The sequence below is a fragment of the Fukomys damarensis genome, unplaced genomic scaffold (assembly GCF_012274545.1).
Source record: "Fukomys damarensis isolate Sample0158 unplaced genomic scaffold, DMR_v1.0_HiC HiC_scaffold_24, whole genome shotgun sequence".
Taxonomy (NCBI): Eukaryota; Metazoa; Chordata; class Mammalia; order Rodentia; family Bathyergidae; genus Fukomys; species Fukomys damarensis.
In genome coordinates, this window is record NW_022900936.1 from 55597923 (window position 1) to 55616568 (window position 18646).

Consider the following 18646-nt stretch of genomic DNA (forward strand, 5'->3'; position numbering starts at 1 on the left):
AAAAAAAAAAAAAAAAAAAAAAAAAAAAAAAAAAAAAAAAGACTAGAATCCAATTTTACAAAAACTTTTGCATATGTATATAAATCTTAGAGGTTATTTCTTTACTTGAATCTTGATTATAGTTAGTCATGTTCGTCTTGTTTTGAAAGGATAAAATATTTCATTCTGGGGATAAGTCATATTTCATTTGCTATTTATCACATGGCTGAGCATATGAATGAAGAAACAAAGTGAGCTTTAGGCCAATACCTTTAAAATACAAATAATTCTCAGTACTTGAGAATAATCCAAAGTCTCATTTCCTTACATGTGTAATATTCCTATACAGAAATACCTAATTTTACCATCTTTGTTATGAGGAGGAACTAAGTTTCAACTAAAAGCCAGAGGTAACTAGATTTAGAAGTTTCTGCCTCTTTTTCTTAAATATTTTTTTTATTATGGAAAACTTTACAAAAATAATAGTGAACCTCCATGGACTTGCTTTGGTTACTGTCTATTCATCATCATTCGTGTTTAGTTTTAGGCACTCTGCACGTGATCCCTTTCATTACTTCATCTGTAAATCCATATGTAGTTCTAAAAGTAGGACCATTTTAAAATAGCTAATCATAAGTATTATTACAGAAGGACTAATATCAAATAATAAGTGTTCAAATTTCTATTTATATATTTTGTAGTTTTAATTAGCCAAATATGATCTATATAGTGTGATTGGTAGAAATGTTATACGTTCCTTGTCTTCCCTCTCCTCATTTTTCTCATGCAGTTTATTTGTTGAAGAGAAACTATACTGTATTACTAAGTTTTCTGGTTTGAATTGTTCCAGTTTGATAGCCCTCTATTTTCTGTAAATTGATAGTGACACCTTGAGCTTTGGTTACATTCACATTCACTTTTTAAGGATTCCTTATCAGTATACACTGTTTTGCACTGGAAGGAACTTAATGCCTAGTTTTCTGCTTTGATATTAGCATCCATTTGATACTCAGTACCTAGATATATTAATGGGGTGCCTAGACATTAACTGTTCTACCATATCAAAACACACCATGTACTATGATATGTAAATAATTTTGTCTATGCTGCTGCCTTTACCTAAATTTTCTTTCTTTTTCAAATTAGGTGACCAGCCCATATTGAAAGCCAGGTAAAATGATCGATTTATGAAACTTCTTTGGAATTACTCATATTCATTATCTTTTGTTTCAGTTTATATGTACTACAACTTCACATTTTCTACTTCTTACCTTTTTAGATCAGTGATATCTTTGTTGACTATTAAAATTGATTTGTATGTCATATCTGCTTTTCTCACTGTTTTGGGAAAAATGTGATTTTTTATTTTACCCCTTTTAACTAAAATATTTTGAAAAAACCATACAATTGAACATGATTCATGTTTTCTTTTAGTCTATTCTATATTGGGTATATGTTAATTCTTGGTTAAGTGTAATTAATAGCTAAATGCTGTCTCGGAAGTACAACTTGATTCTAATGGAAGAATTACACTGGAATAATCTTGATCATAACCACTATTTTTTAAAGCTTGTCTTTGTGTTCAAGATGTTTGGTTTTACCAGTATCTTGCTAATCACAATAAGGTGATTATTTTTAGCCAGATTTGGTCTAGCATAGATTTAGTATGAGGTTTATTATTAATGCCTGAATGTAAATCAAATGTGTATCTTGGTCTCCTGAAGTATTTGAAACCTTTGATTTGTCACATCTCATTAGATTGTCATGGTTTTACTTCATAGTGAAACTGATAAAGTATGTGTATTAGGAATAAGATGGTGTGCTTTGCTGTTTACACCTGCATTACTAGTATCATCTTTATGCCAGTTCTCTTCAGGGATGGCATTTACTGGGAATAAATGTTTACTGCTGTGCATGATTATGTGTAAATGCCACTGATGGCACCCCATGTTCCACAGGTCAGGTGTTCGCCTTTCATGTAAACAGCCATGCGATTTCTTTTACAGTTTTGATTTCTGGATAACTTTAGATATTAGTTTTCAGCTGTGTTACCAGATAGTGATTTTGCTGAGATGAAATTACCACGTAAAAGTGTAACTTGATTTTGTTCTGGAAGCTTCTGGGTCTATTCTCTGCATACAATAAGGGATATACCCTATGTGGCAGGTGAACACTTGACACAGACAACAAGTGGAGCTATTAGTACAATTCATAGATGATATACTATTACACATTTGTCCTCATTAAATACTTTTGTTAGACAAGTATTGATATTTCTGTACTTGATTGGAACATACATCATGAGTTCTGTAACTATCCCTTTGAGGATATTTTACTCTTGTGAGGATTAGGATTTTATAAGATTCATTCTTGCATTTGTAGCACTTAGCATAATGTCTGCACACATCAGGTTTTTTTATATTTTTTTGAATGAGAGGCTGAGGCTCCTGAGCTGACTCGAGCACTTTTACTCAACGTTATGGAGAGAAACGTTTACCTGTATATAAAGGTTTGGAAGTCATTAATAAAAAGGGGACTATTTAAATATTAAGAGTGGGGTTCTTGAAGTTTGGGTCAGTTATAGAGTGCTAGCATAGCATGTGTGAGGCCCTTGGTTGGATCCCCAGCACCGCAACCCACCCCCCCAAATACAGCAATACTTAGTATGAGAAGATAGGGTTTTAGGCCATCTCATTAGCCTTTGTATCCTGTAATATCATCCCTGAAGTCTTGATGAAAGGACTGAAGATAAAAGATGGTTGTCATGTCTCAGTTTCAGAGGTAGGTTGAATGGTTACATATGCGTTTTAAAAATTTAGTACACATTTTCAGTATTTAATTCATTGTGCAGAGTTAGTACCTGTATATAACACATCCTAACTTTTCATCACCTTCCCATTTGCAAAAGGCCTGTCTCCCTTTTTCCCTTTATCTTTTATTTTTATCTTTTTTATAATGCGGGTTTAACATACAAGAGAATTGTGATATTTAAACTTGTATGTCTGATTTATTTGACTTCACATTATGGCCACAAAATCCATCCACTTTCCTACAGATGACTCAAATGTATCCTGTGTGGCAGAGTTGTACTTTATTGGGTATAAATATCTTTTCTTCATCGGTTGATTTAGCTATTATGAGTGGTCATGCTATAAACATTGGTATGCATTTATCACTGAATATGTTTTTAACTCTTTTGGGAAGACACCTAGGAGGTGAGAAGGGGAATAGCTGGATTGAACCTAGTTTCCACTTTTTGTTTTTTGAGGAATCACTATTACTGATTTCCATAGAGTTACTATAGTTTATATTCCCACCAACAATGTACAAGGTTTTCTTTTCCCCAGCAGGCTTGCCAGCATTTTTATTACTTGATTTCTTGATGATAGATTTTTTTTCTGGAGTAAGATATTCTTCGGCTTTCATATTTTTATTTGTGTCAGTGATGGTAAAGATAAAATTTTAATTCAGTTTTATACCATATATAATTAACCTCCAAATGTAATTTTTTTTTTTTTTTTTTTTTTTTTTTTTGTACCAAGGGTTGAACTCAGGACCTTGCGTTTGCAAGGCAGGCACGGTGCCACTGAACTGAATCCCTGACTACAAAAGTAAATTTCTAACAAAAATTTTTATATGGTTTGTAGTTGGCTTTTAAGCATTTTTCTCAGAAGGTACATGCATGGCATCTATCATTAAAGGCAGTATACTTTTGTTGTATTGAAGAGTGCTAGTTTTTGGTTTTTGAAGGAGAGTATCCAGTGAATTGACTGACTACTATCGATGCTATAGCAGGAAGCTGTTCTTAGAGATTCATCTACCTATCTTTTCATGGAAAGTACTGTAACACTAACACTTGTTTTTTTGTTTTCTGCAACTTACAAATACTAGGCTTTGCAGAACAATAAGGTGATGGTAATATTGCTTCATATTATTCACTAAATTAGCATTTTAAATGTTTTTATACATTTGCACATGTAATTTTTTCTCATTATTTGAATTATGAAATTATGTAGTTTTGGCTTATGTGGGAAAATAAATGTTGGGACTAAATTTTCATCAAAATAACATTGATGGAAATACATTACTTTGGCTTGAATGCAAAAGATTTGATCTTTCATACTGGTAGTCATTAACTTAATATATTTTAAAAATGTTTATCCTTAAATCTTTCTCTTTTGAGTTACTAAAAAGAATTAGGAAAAGAAATACGAAATGTATCCCATATATGTATTTAACATCACTTTACGTGTATGGAGTAAATTATTCAGTTGATAAAATAAGAGTCAAATTTCACCCCCCCCATACCACAGGTACTCCCTTCAGCACTTATCAGACTTTTCTGATACTAAGAACACGTATGTAATGGAGGCCTGGTGTGGTGGCCCATGCCTGTAACCCCAGCACTCAGGAGGTTGAGGCAGGTGGGTCACTGTGAGTTTGAGGCCAGCTTAGGCTACATAATTCAAGGCCAGCCTGAAATACATAGTAAGACCCTGTTTCAAAAAAAAAAAAATTAATGGAACTAGCTGATATAAATGTCCAACTTAAAGTAGCAGAGTCACAGTCAACTTTGTATCCTAGGACTATAAAGTCAAATCCTAGCACTAGACAACATATAACTAATGATACAAAATTGGATAACCAGATTACAATGAAAATAGTATATATTTAGACTGGAGAATATCTTTTAGGATATTCAAAATAGAAACCATTTAGAGTTAGAAATAATGACATTAAGAATATGTGAGTATATTCTATACTTACAAGGAATTATCAAATTTCATATTGCTAAGGCTTTATTGGAAGAGAAGTGAGGTTTGCTAAAGAATTTATAAGGATAGGTAGATTGAGACCCTTAATTTGGGAGAATTGTATTCAAAAAGTAATCAGATTTTTAAAACTAGTTTACCAAGAGTTACTATAAATGTAGTATTAACAGTCATTGTCATAGTTAAAATTCTTCATATTTGGAAAACATGATAGTGCTGCTTTATGCTATACCAAAAGAAAATTTCATTAAAGGGAGACATTTAGAATAACAAGTATGAAAAAAAGTAACAAACTTGATAATTACTATTTTTGTACATGCTACTGACTAGGTGAATGACAGTCAAATCATATTTTAATGGGCCTTATTAAAAACTGAATGATCGATTTATTTTTGTTTGCTTGAAACAGGGTCTTTCTCGCTGTGTGGTTCAGGCTAGCCTCAAGCTCACTATGTAGCCCAGGCTGGCCTTGAACTTGTGGCAATCCTCCCGCCTCAGCCTCCCAAGTGTTGGGATTACGAGTGTGCACCACTATGTCTGACTGAACAATCTATTTATACGTTTGTTGGTCAAAGCTATAACTGGATGTTGTGGGGAAAATGATAATTAAAATACATCCATAAATCATCCCAAATATATTTTTTCACATTTGTAAATGCTGAATAAGTTTGACTATGCTGGTTTTCCAATCTTTTTCTTATCTAGCACATATTTAAATTGAAATACTGGACCAGAATTAATAAACAGTTGTATGTAACCTGAATTGTATCAGTAAGTGAAGATAATGTCCTGGGTAATTTTCATAATTTTTGGATTGTGGTCATTGTTGAAATGACTTGCTCTCATTGGTGTAAGATTTTTAGTCTAGAATGAGACTAACAGCATGACTCAGGATTGTTAGAGGATTTTAATATTAAAATTAATATATTGTTTATTTGCTAAAGAAATGCTTATCATTGGAAAAAATGTAAAACATTCTTTTTAGAACCACTAAAAATCCCATGTGAACCACATTTTTATAAAAATAGAGTTGGAAAGTGCTTCTAAATGTGTTTATATGGATATTATATAATTGGTAAGTAGAGAAAACATTTCAAACTTGATAGTTCTTTAATTCCACTCGTTTGTCATGCTTAGATCCTATCAACTGCAATTATTTAATATTATGTGACTAGATCATACTGAGTGAAAACTAAGCTCTTTATTACCAAATAGAGGACCCAAAATACAAGCCTAATTTAGATAATGCCAAAAGCATTCTTGTAACAAAGGCATGAGGGCGAAACACTTTTCTTTGTTCTCTACTGCTTGTTGCTTGAATGATCTTGGGCAGATCATATAACTTCAGGACCATAGTGTGTTCATGATAGAGTATTATCTTCAGCATTCAATCAAATGAAAAGAATAATAAGGAAACAAGATCATTTGCAATAGGAATCATCTCATAAAATTTAGTAATATCACTGTAATTATTAATTATTATGTAAAGATTGTTGGTTTTATAATATCCCTTGATACTTTTCTGAAATTAGTTCATTGTAACTTTAATAAATTTAATTATATGAGAATTTATTAAATAAAGTGACTTAATTTTTTATAGTTGTGTGAAATTCTAATCAATGCATTCATTAAATCATAGAATTTCTGATACAGTCTAGGAAAGAAATTTATAATCAGAAGTGATGTAGTATGTCAGAGTATGTAGTATGTAGTATGTAGTATGTAGGAAAGAATTTACTGTATTACTATGTTTCGTCCTGTTTTAAAATGGTTCTAAAACATTTCTTCTTACAGCATTCAGTGCCTCTTTCACACTATATTTATTTGGTATGTGTTTTCTGTTTATTTTTTTATGGGGGAGCTTTGCCCTTGAAGGTTTTTGGTTTCTTTGATAAAATTGATTTTACATTTTAATAGAATGAAAATAATAAATGTATTGTTGGTCAACTCTTAAAGAATACTGACTTTTTAAATCACCTTTTAGTGTAAGAACTTAACATTTTCATCTTTTTTAATATATCTTCTCCAAATATTCCTTAACCATAGAGAGCGGATTAACTTCTTAATGTCTGATTGGGGATATTCTTTTTTTTTTTCAGCTTTGAGTTTATTGGTACATTTTAGGGATACAGTACAGTTACATTCATTGTTGGGATCTTGTACCTCTACATGACAAGTCTTGGTTCTCATTTTTTCCCCTTGTCCCTGCCCTCCCTTCACCCCCTCCTGCCCTTCCCAGGGGATAGTCTTTTCATAATTTGACAAAATGGAAGCTGAGGTACTTAACAAGGAATAAAGAAGGGTGGTAGCATAATTGTACTGAAACTAATTAATCAGACTTTGAGTCCTCTAAGCTGGCTGCTGGATAACATACTTCAAATAGGCCTTACACACTGTAGCAATTAAAGTGTGCAATTTCAAGAATTGTTTAAAATTGTTTACCCTATTTTTTGTTGCAGATGCTCCTCTTAAGCAGACATCTTCCATAGCTGTAGCTGGAGCTGTGATCGGAGCTGTCCTTGCCCTTTTCATCATTGCTGTTTTTGTGATTGTGCTGCTGACACCTCAGAAAAAGAGGCCATCCTACTTGGACAAAGTGTGGGTAACATTTTTGCTTGTGTCCAACTATCAGTAAGCATTGTGAGCCATCTTTACAAACCTTTACAGCTTTTCTCTTTAAAGTGTCCAAGGGATAGAAGTAAGGATAATATTAGACCTTTGTTAGAATCATAATATCTTAAACTGCACCTTAATAAATGAACTACATCAAGTGGCTGCTGAAAATAGACAACTTTACTACTCAGAGTAGACTATCTTTCCAAAAGGTACCATAGAGACATTTTCATTGCCCTGACCTCTGAATAGGAATACAGGCCTTTGCTGAAAAACTATGTGCAAGACATAAAAGTATCTTAGTACTTTACAGTTGTATTTTCAGATTATGTATGTTTATCTTTCATATATAGAGCATTTAGCCATCAAGAGTTATTAAACATAACAACTTCTAAAGTTTTAAGGAGAATGTTTGCTTTTCGTTTTAGTAAATTATAAAATGAATATCTTATTTTAAAATAAACCAATGTTTTGACCTAATCATTGATAGATTTGTAAGATAGAAATTACACTCAGTTCTCTTAATTCCATCAAAGCCTTGTTCCTTGTATGTGAAATTAAAAATACTTTCCTTATTTACTTCACATATTTTTGATGAGAATAGGATAACATGGTGTCTTAAAAAGTGAAGTTTTGTACAAATAGCATTATTTGTGCTATAGTTCATTAGTGTTTTCCTTTACATCAACTGCTGTGGAAATCAGTGTAGAGATTTAAATAAAATAAAAAAATAAGAAGTCCATTTGACTAACTGTATCCCTCCTGGGTATCTTCCTAAAAGAGATAATGACATCTTGTTACGGTGTTATATACATAGTCGTGTTTATAGCACTACAACTCACAATAGTTTATGCAAACACCATAGATGTTCATCAGCAGATATATGAAGCAAATGTGGAGTATAAACACAGTGGAGTGTTACTCAGTCATAAAGAAGGATAAATTTGTCATTTGTAGGAAAGTGGATGGATATCAAGACCAGATTGTTCAGTGAAACAAGTCAGACACAAAAGGTTAAATATTTTGTAGTTTCTCTTATATGAGAAACTCAAGATATAAATAAAGAAGAGATGATAGGAAACTGGAAGTAGACATTGGGCATTGGAGTCTAGGGACAAAGGGAAAGGTGATAAAAATGATCAAGATACAGAGATATGAATATGTGCATATTTGAATGTATAGTCAATTAATTTTCCAGAATAAATATAATTATTATGTTTTGCAAATACATACCAATGAAAAAGAAAAAGTAGGTAAAATATTTTAAAAAGATAAAAAGTCTGCCATTCAAAGCGTGCTTTGTATGTGTCTGTGCTTCTCTAATCCAACTGTCCTTGGCCTTGGTCTTCTTGGAGACATAGAGCAAGTTTAAGTTCTGTCCTGATCAAATTAGTGGTGTGACTAGGAACAAGTTATGTTGCTTTTTTGAGCCCCAGATTTCTCATGTAAATGACCATTGACACCTTTGCTATGATTTTCATTAAATGAAAAAAAATTACATTATATAAAGTGTAGTAGATGTTTGTTCAATGCGATACCAGTAAAACTTATGTTCTTTAGTATTTTGAGAGTGATTGCTATAGGTTACTTAGTTTGGGAACTAATCTTGTCCCCAGATTATCTTATGTTTCTCTATAACTTCAAAAACATGATTTACTAGTAGACATATAACTATTATATTTCTTTTTTAACTTTTATTAATTTTATTGGTGCATTTATTTTATACAATATAATGACATTCGTTGTTGGAAATTTGTACCTTTACATAATCAGTCTTAGTTCTTATTTTTCCCCATTCCCCTGCCCTCCCTTCATCTCCTCCCTCCTTCTCAATCTACAAAGACTTTGTTTCCATTATTTTTAATTTTCTCATATTGATTCCATTCCCTTCTTTCCTTTCCACTACTCCTATTTCCCTTTCCTCTTCTGAATTTTGTTCATTGAAGATATTAATATCATATGAAAAATTATTAGACTATAGTGAACTTATTACTTTCGTGTAGATAGCTCTTATTTCCTTTATTCTTTAATATAAACTTTTATTTACTAATCCCAGGGAAAGAAAATATCTAAGATCTTCAAAAGTATGAGACTGTGCATAAAAATTATTTTCTAAAACTCAGTGACCTATATAATTGAATCTATTTTTGTTGTAACTAAGCAATATTTACAATGTATTCAAATATTGGAGCTTTTTATATATCATCATTTTGGCAAAAATAAATGCATCCTCTTATTATATAATGGTCTCTGTTTCAGGTGTGGCAGGATTTATAATAGCCTATATATTGAGAAAGTCTTACTTTGTGATTCATATTAAAAGAGTGAGGAGGGCTTTTGAAAATTGATCTTGAAAGTTTTTCCCAAAAACTATATAAAATACTGCATGTTTGTAGTATATAACCAGTTTATTTAAATATTACATGTTTTTACATTTGGCTGTGCCTACAAACATTTTAAGGATAGTCATATGTATATATCATTATTCTTTCCTTCAGAGTGTCACAAAAGTGATTTTAGAGGCTGTATCTTAAGAATGCAGCTTAAGATTTTTAAGTACTTATATTTAAATTGGTGCTTGAACTAAATATGAACCAATTAGATTAGTTTTAAGCTTTGAAACTACTACTTATTGTTATTTTCTGTGTTTGGTAGATGAAAGGAAATTGAGCAAAATACATCTAGGTACAATGGTAATTATTAGTTTTTTATTCATTAAGTTTATTGGTACATTTTAGGTATACAGTATGGTGACATTCATCATTGGGTATTTGTACCTTTACATGATATATATTGGTTCTTATTTTTCCCCCTTCCCCTGTCCTCCCTCCAACCCCTCCAACCCTCCCTATTTACAAAGACTGTGTTTCCATTTCTCTATTTAACCCTTTCCCTTCTTTCCTTTCCCCTACCTCTCCCACTCTTCCTTCCCCATTGCACCTTTTATTCCTATTTCACATTGTCTATTATACATTTTGATCCTTATTTACACTTTCAGTTCCTCACACTGGAGAAACTATTCAGTATTTAAACAGTGGTAATTATTTTTTTAAAAATCACCAAAATTTGAACCTTGATTTTTTGGGGGGGCTCATTTTTTTTTTTGCTAAATATGGCTAAATACATTTTTTTTAATCACAGGATCGACCTTCCTCCCACACATAAACCACCTCCTGTATATGAAGAATGCTCCTCACCTTTGCCTCAAAAAGACCTTCTTTATCAGGTAGGTGTTGATGTATACAATGAAAATAACCTAAAATATAAACAAAATTCTTCTAGTAAGAAATTATAATAAATTAAAATATAATTTCTATAATCTTTTCAAAATGTTAGCTAGGCATTTATAAATTAAATACTGAATGATAGTACATAAAATTTAACATTCATGGATTTTTCTGAAATCTTGGGTAAAAAATTTTGTCTACGAATTAGTAAGAGAAGTTACAGCTTGTATAGATGGCTAAGATCTACAGTATGTTAGGTCTTTTAATGAAAGTTTATAGTTGACTTTTTATTAATAAGCTTTATTGATATATAGATTCCTTATAAAATATGATTTTATATAATAAGAGTAGAAAAAAATGAATGTTTTCTAGAGTTATAGTGAAGATCTGCATCCCATTAGAGTACTCTGTTTTACTTTTGTTCCTTTTCAATATACCAAAGGTATATTTTACAACTCCTGTATTTATCAAAAAATAGTTTATATTCTAATTTAAAATTCTGAGTATTATTAACTCTTATACAAAATTTGTAATAACTTTTAATATTTATTTGAAATCAGTTTATTGTAATTTATGTAAAGTAGCACTTTTAATCTTACATTCTATAACTGCATTTGTTACCTTTAATGTCAGAAAGTTTAAATATTTGAATTCTTTCATTCTCAGTTTTACACTTTTTGTTATTTTTATTTTTTTCTATCACCCACACTGTGTATTAGGAGAATAGTCTGTATTTCCCTCCTAAAATATATCCTATATTTTCCACCTTAATAAGCCAAATCCTTTGGTCATCAGTTAATTCATTAAATTTGACGGGAAACTCTAAAGGAATATGTCTGTCAAGATAGTCTCAGTTTCTGTTCCTTTGCTGATCATACAGTTAGTCTGCTACCCAAGAGTGGAATAGGAAGGAACCTTCACTGGTATGCAATGGGCAGCAGTTTTGTCTTCTTACAGTTAGGAGTCTTGAGGATAAGGACGTGCCATCTTTTCAGACTTCTTGTTCTCACAGCGTAACTTCATATCTCAGCAAATGAATGAGATAAATAGTATGAAATATCAATAAAATACTTAAGAGTTGTTAAGTGCTGTAGGAAGATACTGTCTTTCTGAATATAGCAAGTCAGTAACCTTAGGATTTCTAGACTCAATTTGAGGAATTTTGAAAAGAATATTGGTAGTTATATTTTAGGAAAACCCCAATTTTATGGAAAGTCTTTGTAAATAGGGGTGGAAGGATTGAAGAAAGGGGCGGGGAATGAGGATAAATAGCTAAGATATATTATGTAAAATTACAAATTCCCAATGATGAATGTCAGCATATTGTATACCTAAATTGTACCAATAAAATTAATAAATGAAAACAAAAGATTATCAGTAAAACTAGCTAATAATAATATGTGTTAGGGCTGGGGATTTAGCTCAGCGGTTTGGTGGCCTGCCTTGCAAGTGCAAGGACCCGAGTTCAATCCCTGGTACCAAAAAAAAAAACAAAACAAAACAAAAAAAAATGTGTTAGTTTTTCCCCTGTGACAAAATTACTGAGAAAATCATTGCCTCACAGTTTCAGGGGTTTCCATCAATGGTCATTTGACTCCATCACCTGTGATGAGGCAGAACATCATGGTGGGCATTGTGTGATGGTAAAAAGCAGCTCGTATCATGACAGATAGGAGGCAAAGAAAACAATAAAAGGTCAGAAAAAAAGAGAGTAGGGGTAAGGCATACCCTTCAAAGGCACAAACTTGGCAACTCAGTGTACCTGCCTTCTTAGAGCTGGTTAGCTATGAATATACCTGTGGGTTAGCACCCTCACAGTCCAATCAACTCTCTAGACTAAACCTCTGAACTCTGCTGCATTGGGGATCCGTACATGGGGACTGATCTCAGTACATGAGTCTTTGATGAGCACTTCATATTTAAACTTTAACAACTTATGTTTTTTCAAATAGAATGTTTATAAAAGGTGCTGTTTGAAAAATACTTTTTATTAAGTACATATCGTGTGTCCTGCATTTTAATTAAGATACTATGACTGATCTACATCTATTGCTTACATAAATACAAAGGGAAGATTTTTCTTAGTTATCTCCAGTTGACCTTGATACAAACTGCAACTTTTAGAACACTGGAAGGCAGGAGACTTCCTGGATGGATCAACTTTGGAGAGGGTTTGAGGCAGGTGACAAATTACTCAGAGGTTTATTAGAATAATTTGACTAGTAGTAACTTGTATAATAAAATACAAAAACCTGGGAACAAATGAAGAGTCATGTTGCAAAGTACTGAAAAGTTTTTATCTGAAAAAAGTTGACAGGAGAGTGCCCGCAATGGACAGTAAACTTTGGACTCAGAGAGAGACCATTCTATAATATTGTGACTGTTTCCTCAGTTAAAACCAGGCAGTTGAAAATTTGAACATTATTTTCATTTTCTAAATAAAAAATTTATTTTGTAAAATATTTCTTAGGAGAGTCAGAATTTGGTCATGAAGAAATAAATAATTCTTATTCTTTATTCAGATAATTTATCATGACTCATACATTAGAATGTCATATGTTGGTTTTATGGATGTTTACTCTCTATTTAGGCTTATAGTATCAAATTGAAAAATTCATAGTGGCTATATCTTGGTTACCAAGAAATCTAGACATATAATTACTAATTAGTTTCAAGCAGTGATGGCATGTTGTAATAATAAATATTTTGGTAATGTTTCAGTTCACTCGATAAAATGTCAACTTTAAACTCATGAGATAAGTTTTACTTGAAGTCATTAGTCATGATCCCTCACAACCAGACCCCAGTGACCAAGGTTTCATGCTCCCCAAATAAACACTAGGGCTTTAAGGAAAAGACTCTAACTTGTTCTACCCATCGGTGACTTCTCTTGGGAATCACAGAAAGAAGCAGTTCTCTCTTCCTACATTTGTCACCTTGATTAACTGGGGCTTTTGTGATAAAAGTGCCATAGTTCATCTCCTGAGAATTTTTTCCTTTTAAGTTAGCCAGTAGGATGAAACCTGTTGTTGTGAAAAGGCAGTTTCCTTCTATGGGTGCTGTTATCATTTCAGCAGTGATGTAGTGAAGGGACCCATATATGAGGAAATAAAAGGGAATGTCCTTTCTGAAGGTAAGTATTTGAATTATACTACCAACTGTCATAGTAATGATAATTCTACAAAAGTGAATTGTCGCTTAAGAAACAAATTTATATTAAAATGTATTTGCATGGTTGATATTGATCATCGATTTGATTTGATTGAGAGATGACAAGATCAGTGAAGCACACTTGTGAGTGTGTCTGGTATGTCTATGAATGAGTTTCCAGAGAAGATTGGCATGTGGAATGACAAACTGAGGGGGTAAACTGGTCCTGAATGTGGGAACATCATCCAACAGGCCGGGGTTCTGATGCACCAAACGTGGAAGAAGGAAGAAGCCTGTTAGCACAGAATCTTCCCTTCTCTGTTTTCTGGCTGCCATAGTTGAGCTTTCCTCCACCAACCCCTTCCATCATGGTGTTCTACCTCACTTTAGACTCATAGCAGTGAAACCAGCTAACCGTGGATCGGAACCTCTGAAACTGATCCAACATAAAACTTTCCTCCTTTAAGTAGACGTTTTCAAATATGTTGTCACAGCAACAGAGTATTTTACCTTTTTATGTTTTACTCTTTTAGCATTATATAGATTGTAATTGAGTATATTCTTTGTACAATAAAATGTAAAACTACAGAAATTTATAAAGTCCTTTTCACTCCTCATCACTAAAGATCCCTGTCCCTTCCCCAGAGATCAGTATTATTACAAATTTACATATCCTCCCAGATTTTTCCATGAATTTATTGTCATGCATACCTCATTCATATTACATATACAAATCATTTTTTGTTAAAAACATAGAGTTATAGAGTACATCTTGCTTTAGAAATTACTCTTTCAACCTAATACGTCTTGCATTGTAGACTAGTATTTTTAAGAGTAGCCAGTATAATTACTTTTACCAAAATCCTCTGGGTTATTAAAACTGAAAATTTATGAACAGCTTCACATTTAGCAAATCAGAATCTCTGAAGTTGGCAACAGTGAATATTTTACTACCTGATGTTAATGCCCATCCAAATTTGAAAACTATGTATCCCTATCTGATTCTTAGTGTTTGGAACACTATTCCATCACATTGATATACCACAAATTACCCAATGATTTGCCTGATTTTGTTATAATATTGTGGGAGTAAGTCTATGTACTTTATTGTATATATGTATTTCATGCCAAGAAACAGAATTACAATGAAGAGTTTTTAATTTAAATAGATACATTATTTGCCAAAATAGCTGTATCAGTTTAGCATATTAAAACCCATTTTCCTCTCCAGTACTATTAGTAGAAGTTTTTTGTTGTTTTTATTTTTTGTTTAACAAAGTTGATAATTGGAAAATAACTCATTTAAAAGATTTTTACATTCCTGATTGAAGCTTATTGTCTTTTCATATTTGATTGCCTATTTGTGATTTGGTAAATTATGTATTTGCATCATTTTTAAATTTTTAGTTGTCAAAAATTTTTTTTTTAGTTCTTGTTAAAGGTGTTAGGCTTCCAGTTTGGTGTTCTATTATTATTGCAATAAAAACTTTCTCACTATGCTTCTACTTTCTTATTGAATTTATTATAGGCATTTGGAGGATTTTGATTATCAGTGGTATTCCCCTACCCGAGTACCATGGCTTTCTCTAACTATTAACAAGTAGAAATTCTTTGGATTTTAGATATAAATCTTATATCTAGATTATTTTCTCATTTCTTATTCATCTGATAGTTTTTCATTTTATTCCAAATTCTCTAGGCATATCAACTATTTTCTATAAATAGCATCTCTTATCACTTTTTATTTTGATTGTTATTTTGCTGTGACTAGAACCTTTAGCAAAGAGGACTCTGCATAGATGGCTTCATTGTATTGCTTAGCTTTAAATACAGCATGGAATAATTGAATATTGAAACAATTTCTATATATTAAAACTTTTGATAACATTGTATATTCTATGAATAATACTATTTTAAAACTATATGGGGAAGAACAAAAAGGGAAAAGAAAAAAATGTGAGAGAATGAAAAGATGAAAATAAAGTGTTTGTAGATGGGGAGGGGAGGAGGGGGTGAAGGGAGGGCAGAGGTAAGGGGAAAAAATGAGAATCAAGACTTGTCAAGTAGAGGTACAAGATCCCAACAATGAATGTAACTGTACTGTATCCCTAAAATGTACCAATAAACTCAATAAAATAAAAAAAAAGCCAAAACTAATGATGATGATAATAATAACAAATAAATTCTAAATTGTAAAATTAAAAAAAAAAAACTATATGGGAAAGAGTTGTATATTCTGGTATTAAAAATAGCTCAAACCAACTAAAATGATCCCTGAAGGATTTCCAGGAAAATGTAACTAATGCTTTAAATATGTTTTTTCTCATATAAAAATATGTATATAAATGTAAATCTTTTATAATACTCTATATCTCAGATTAAAATGACAGTTAATCTTGGGAAGTCATGACTAGTAGATTTCTTGAAATGGATACTTCTTTGACTACTCAAATTAACAGGAATTCCAGTCAAGCATCAATGTATGGGAATATGGATTTTAAAGTTATTTTTTCCTCTTTGTATTAGTATATTTCTACAGTACATAATAAATACATTCGCCATGGGTATATATACATTGAATTTTTTTTACAGCACTGACATATTAATAAAACCCTTTTAATCTCTGAAACTGACATAAAATTTCTCCCTCTGAAATCTATATTTGCAGTAGTTATCTGTCAAATGACTATTGATGACTTAAAATTTCATAATAACCTTAAAACATTTTATGAACATAATTTCAGTTATAAGAATACACAGATTAATTTTAATAATTTCAAACTTTTAAAATAATGTATTAGTTTTTCCATTTCTGGGACACAATACCTTCTGGGACACATCCATACTTTAAAAGAAGAGGTTTAATTTGGCTCATGGTTCAGGGGACTCAGTCCATAGTTTTCTGGCTCCAGGGCAAAAACATTGTAGGTGAAGGAGGTAAGGGAGGGAGGGAGGAAACAAAGGAGGGAGGGAAAGAAAGGGAGAAGAAGGGAGAGAGGAAGGGAGAGAAAGAGGGAGGGGAGAATGAATCAGCAATAGAGACATACCCTCCAAAGGTACACATCCAGTACTTTATTTCTGCCAACAAAGCCCTAACTCTTAACAGCACGTTCATCTGTGAACTCATCAGTGGATCAGTCCACTGAAAAGTATATCACCCCCACCATCCAATCACCTTCCAAAGCCCCCATTTCTGAACACATGAGATATTTGAGGAACATTCTAGGTTTAAACCATAATATGTATACAAAAATATGTGTTTTGATATATGTGTGAAGATATTCTTTGTGATCAAATGGGACGTACTCTTAAAGTACTTGTATGACTGAAATTGAACATGGAGCTTATTGATATGTTTTCAGATTCTGTATAGCAGCTAATTTTAAGAAATTGCCATTTATAGATGGTGTAGCATTGAAAATTTTTTCCAATTACTTGAAAAAGCTATTTAAATATTACTCTATTTCCCAACTATATAACAGTATGACTTTTTTCTTAGATTTCCATTATTATCTTTTCAACAGAGCTTTCCAAAATATCAGTGCCATTTTGCAATATTTTTTTTTTTAGATAGGCTGCTTTTATTAGTAATCATTGATGATCTGATTTGTTTATTTCAGTAGAAAAAAACTGGTACTACTTCGACTTATTTGAATTCAGTATATATTTCTTTTGGAAATTATTTATACTTTTATTATAAGATTAGTAGTGCTTGAAATAAAATGAATGGAGTCTGCACTTTTTGATTCACAGTATTGTTTTTTATCAGCCATTCACTTATAAAACAGATATTTCTGAGTTTTTAATATGCACCAGTACTGACCTCATGCAGTTAATAAAATAAATGAAAAAATTATTTATGAAGCTTACATTTTAGTGACAAATACACAAATGCCTAGAGTGACAACCATCTCCTTTTTGTAAATGTAATTTTATTAGGTATATTTGGTATGCAGTAAGCTACATTTATTAAAACTGAATTTATTTTATATGTAATATAAGAGGTGTACAAAATATATTGTGAATGTATAAATTTAAAATTTTATTATAGGAAAAGGTACATTATGATTAATTCCCCCAAAATTCTTTCCCTCCCTTTCAAAATACTTATCTCATTCTTTCTGCCACTTTTGGAAGCAGTTCTGGAAATGCTCTCTCATAAGTATTTTTATGAGATTTTATTAAAAATACAGTGAATGCTGAATGTCATCACAGTGGAGGTTCATAAAAATATTACCATCCACCTTATTTACGGGATCTAGCACTATGCGATTTCTGGCTCTTCCCAAAAGTCAAAATGACCATGAAAAGTAAAAGTTTTGAATTGTTTCAGTACATTGAATAGTTCAGTATAGATCAACTGAAGACTCTAATAAAAGATGACTTCCAGAGCTGCTTAAGAATGTGGCAAGAATGGTGAGATAAGTGTATTGGAATGAGAGGGATTATTTTGAGGAGTATTAATGGCAATTTGTCTTTTACTATAATAATTTTTAATTACCATATTTTCCAACCACACCTCATACATATGTGTGTGCATATGTAACCAAGAAATGGACAGCACAACCAAAAGAATGCATATATATTCATCATTTCCAGAAGTTTCTTAGTGCTCTTTAATCTCCCAACCTACTCCATCCTTAGATTCCCTTTTCCATCCCTAGGAAATCATACAGTGATCTGATTTTACTGTATCCAGAAAACCCTCCTTGTCCAAAGGGGACATGGCCCAAGACCTCACTGTAAATCTGAAATTGCAGTAGTATTGGACTCTATATATACCATATTTTTTCCTGTACATAAACATATACAACTATGATGGAGTTTAACTTACAAAGAGGCACAGTAAGAGAATAACAACAGTAATAAAACAGCACAATTCTAGTAAAATGCTAATAAAAGTTA

General features: G+C 31.8%; 1 protein-coding gene across 2 annotated transcripts in view; it reads left to right on the forward strand.

Moving 5' to 3' along the window:
- The window catches only part of Nectin3 (nectin cell adhesion molecule 3), a 130111-nt gene that overhangs the window by 63324 nt on the left and 48141 nt on the right, over window positions 1-18646 (forward strand). The window contains exons 6-8 of one of the 2 annotated variants that reach the window (XM_033768081.1): window positions 7211-7349; window positions 10506-10590; window positions 13994-14429. In XM_033768081.1, the coding sequence (XP_033623972.1) occupies window positions 7211-7349; window positions 10506-10590; window positions 13994-14041 (272 nt within the window). In that variant the 3' untranslated portion in view covers window positions 14042-14429. Of the gene's footprint in view, window positions 1-7210; window positions 7350-10505; window positions 10591-13993; window positions 14430-18646 lie in introns of those variants that run through there. The other variant, XM_033768080.1, reaches the window with a different exon arrangement.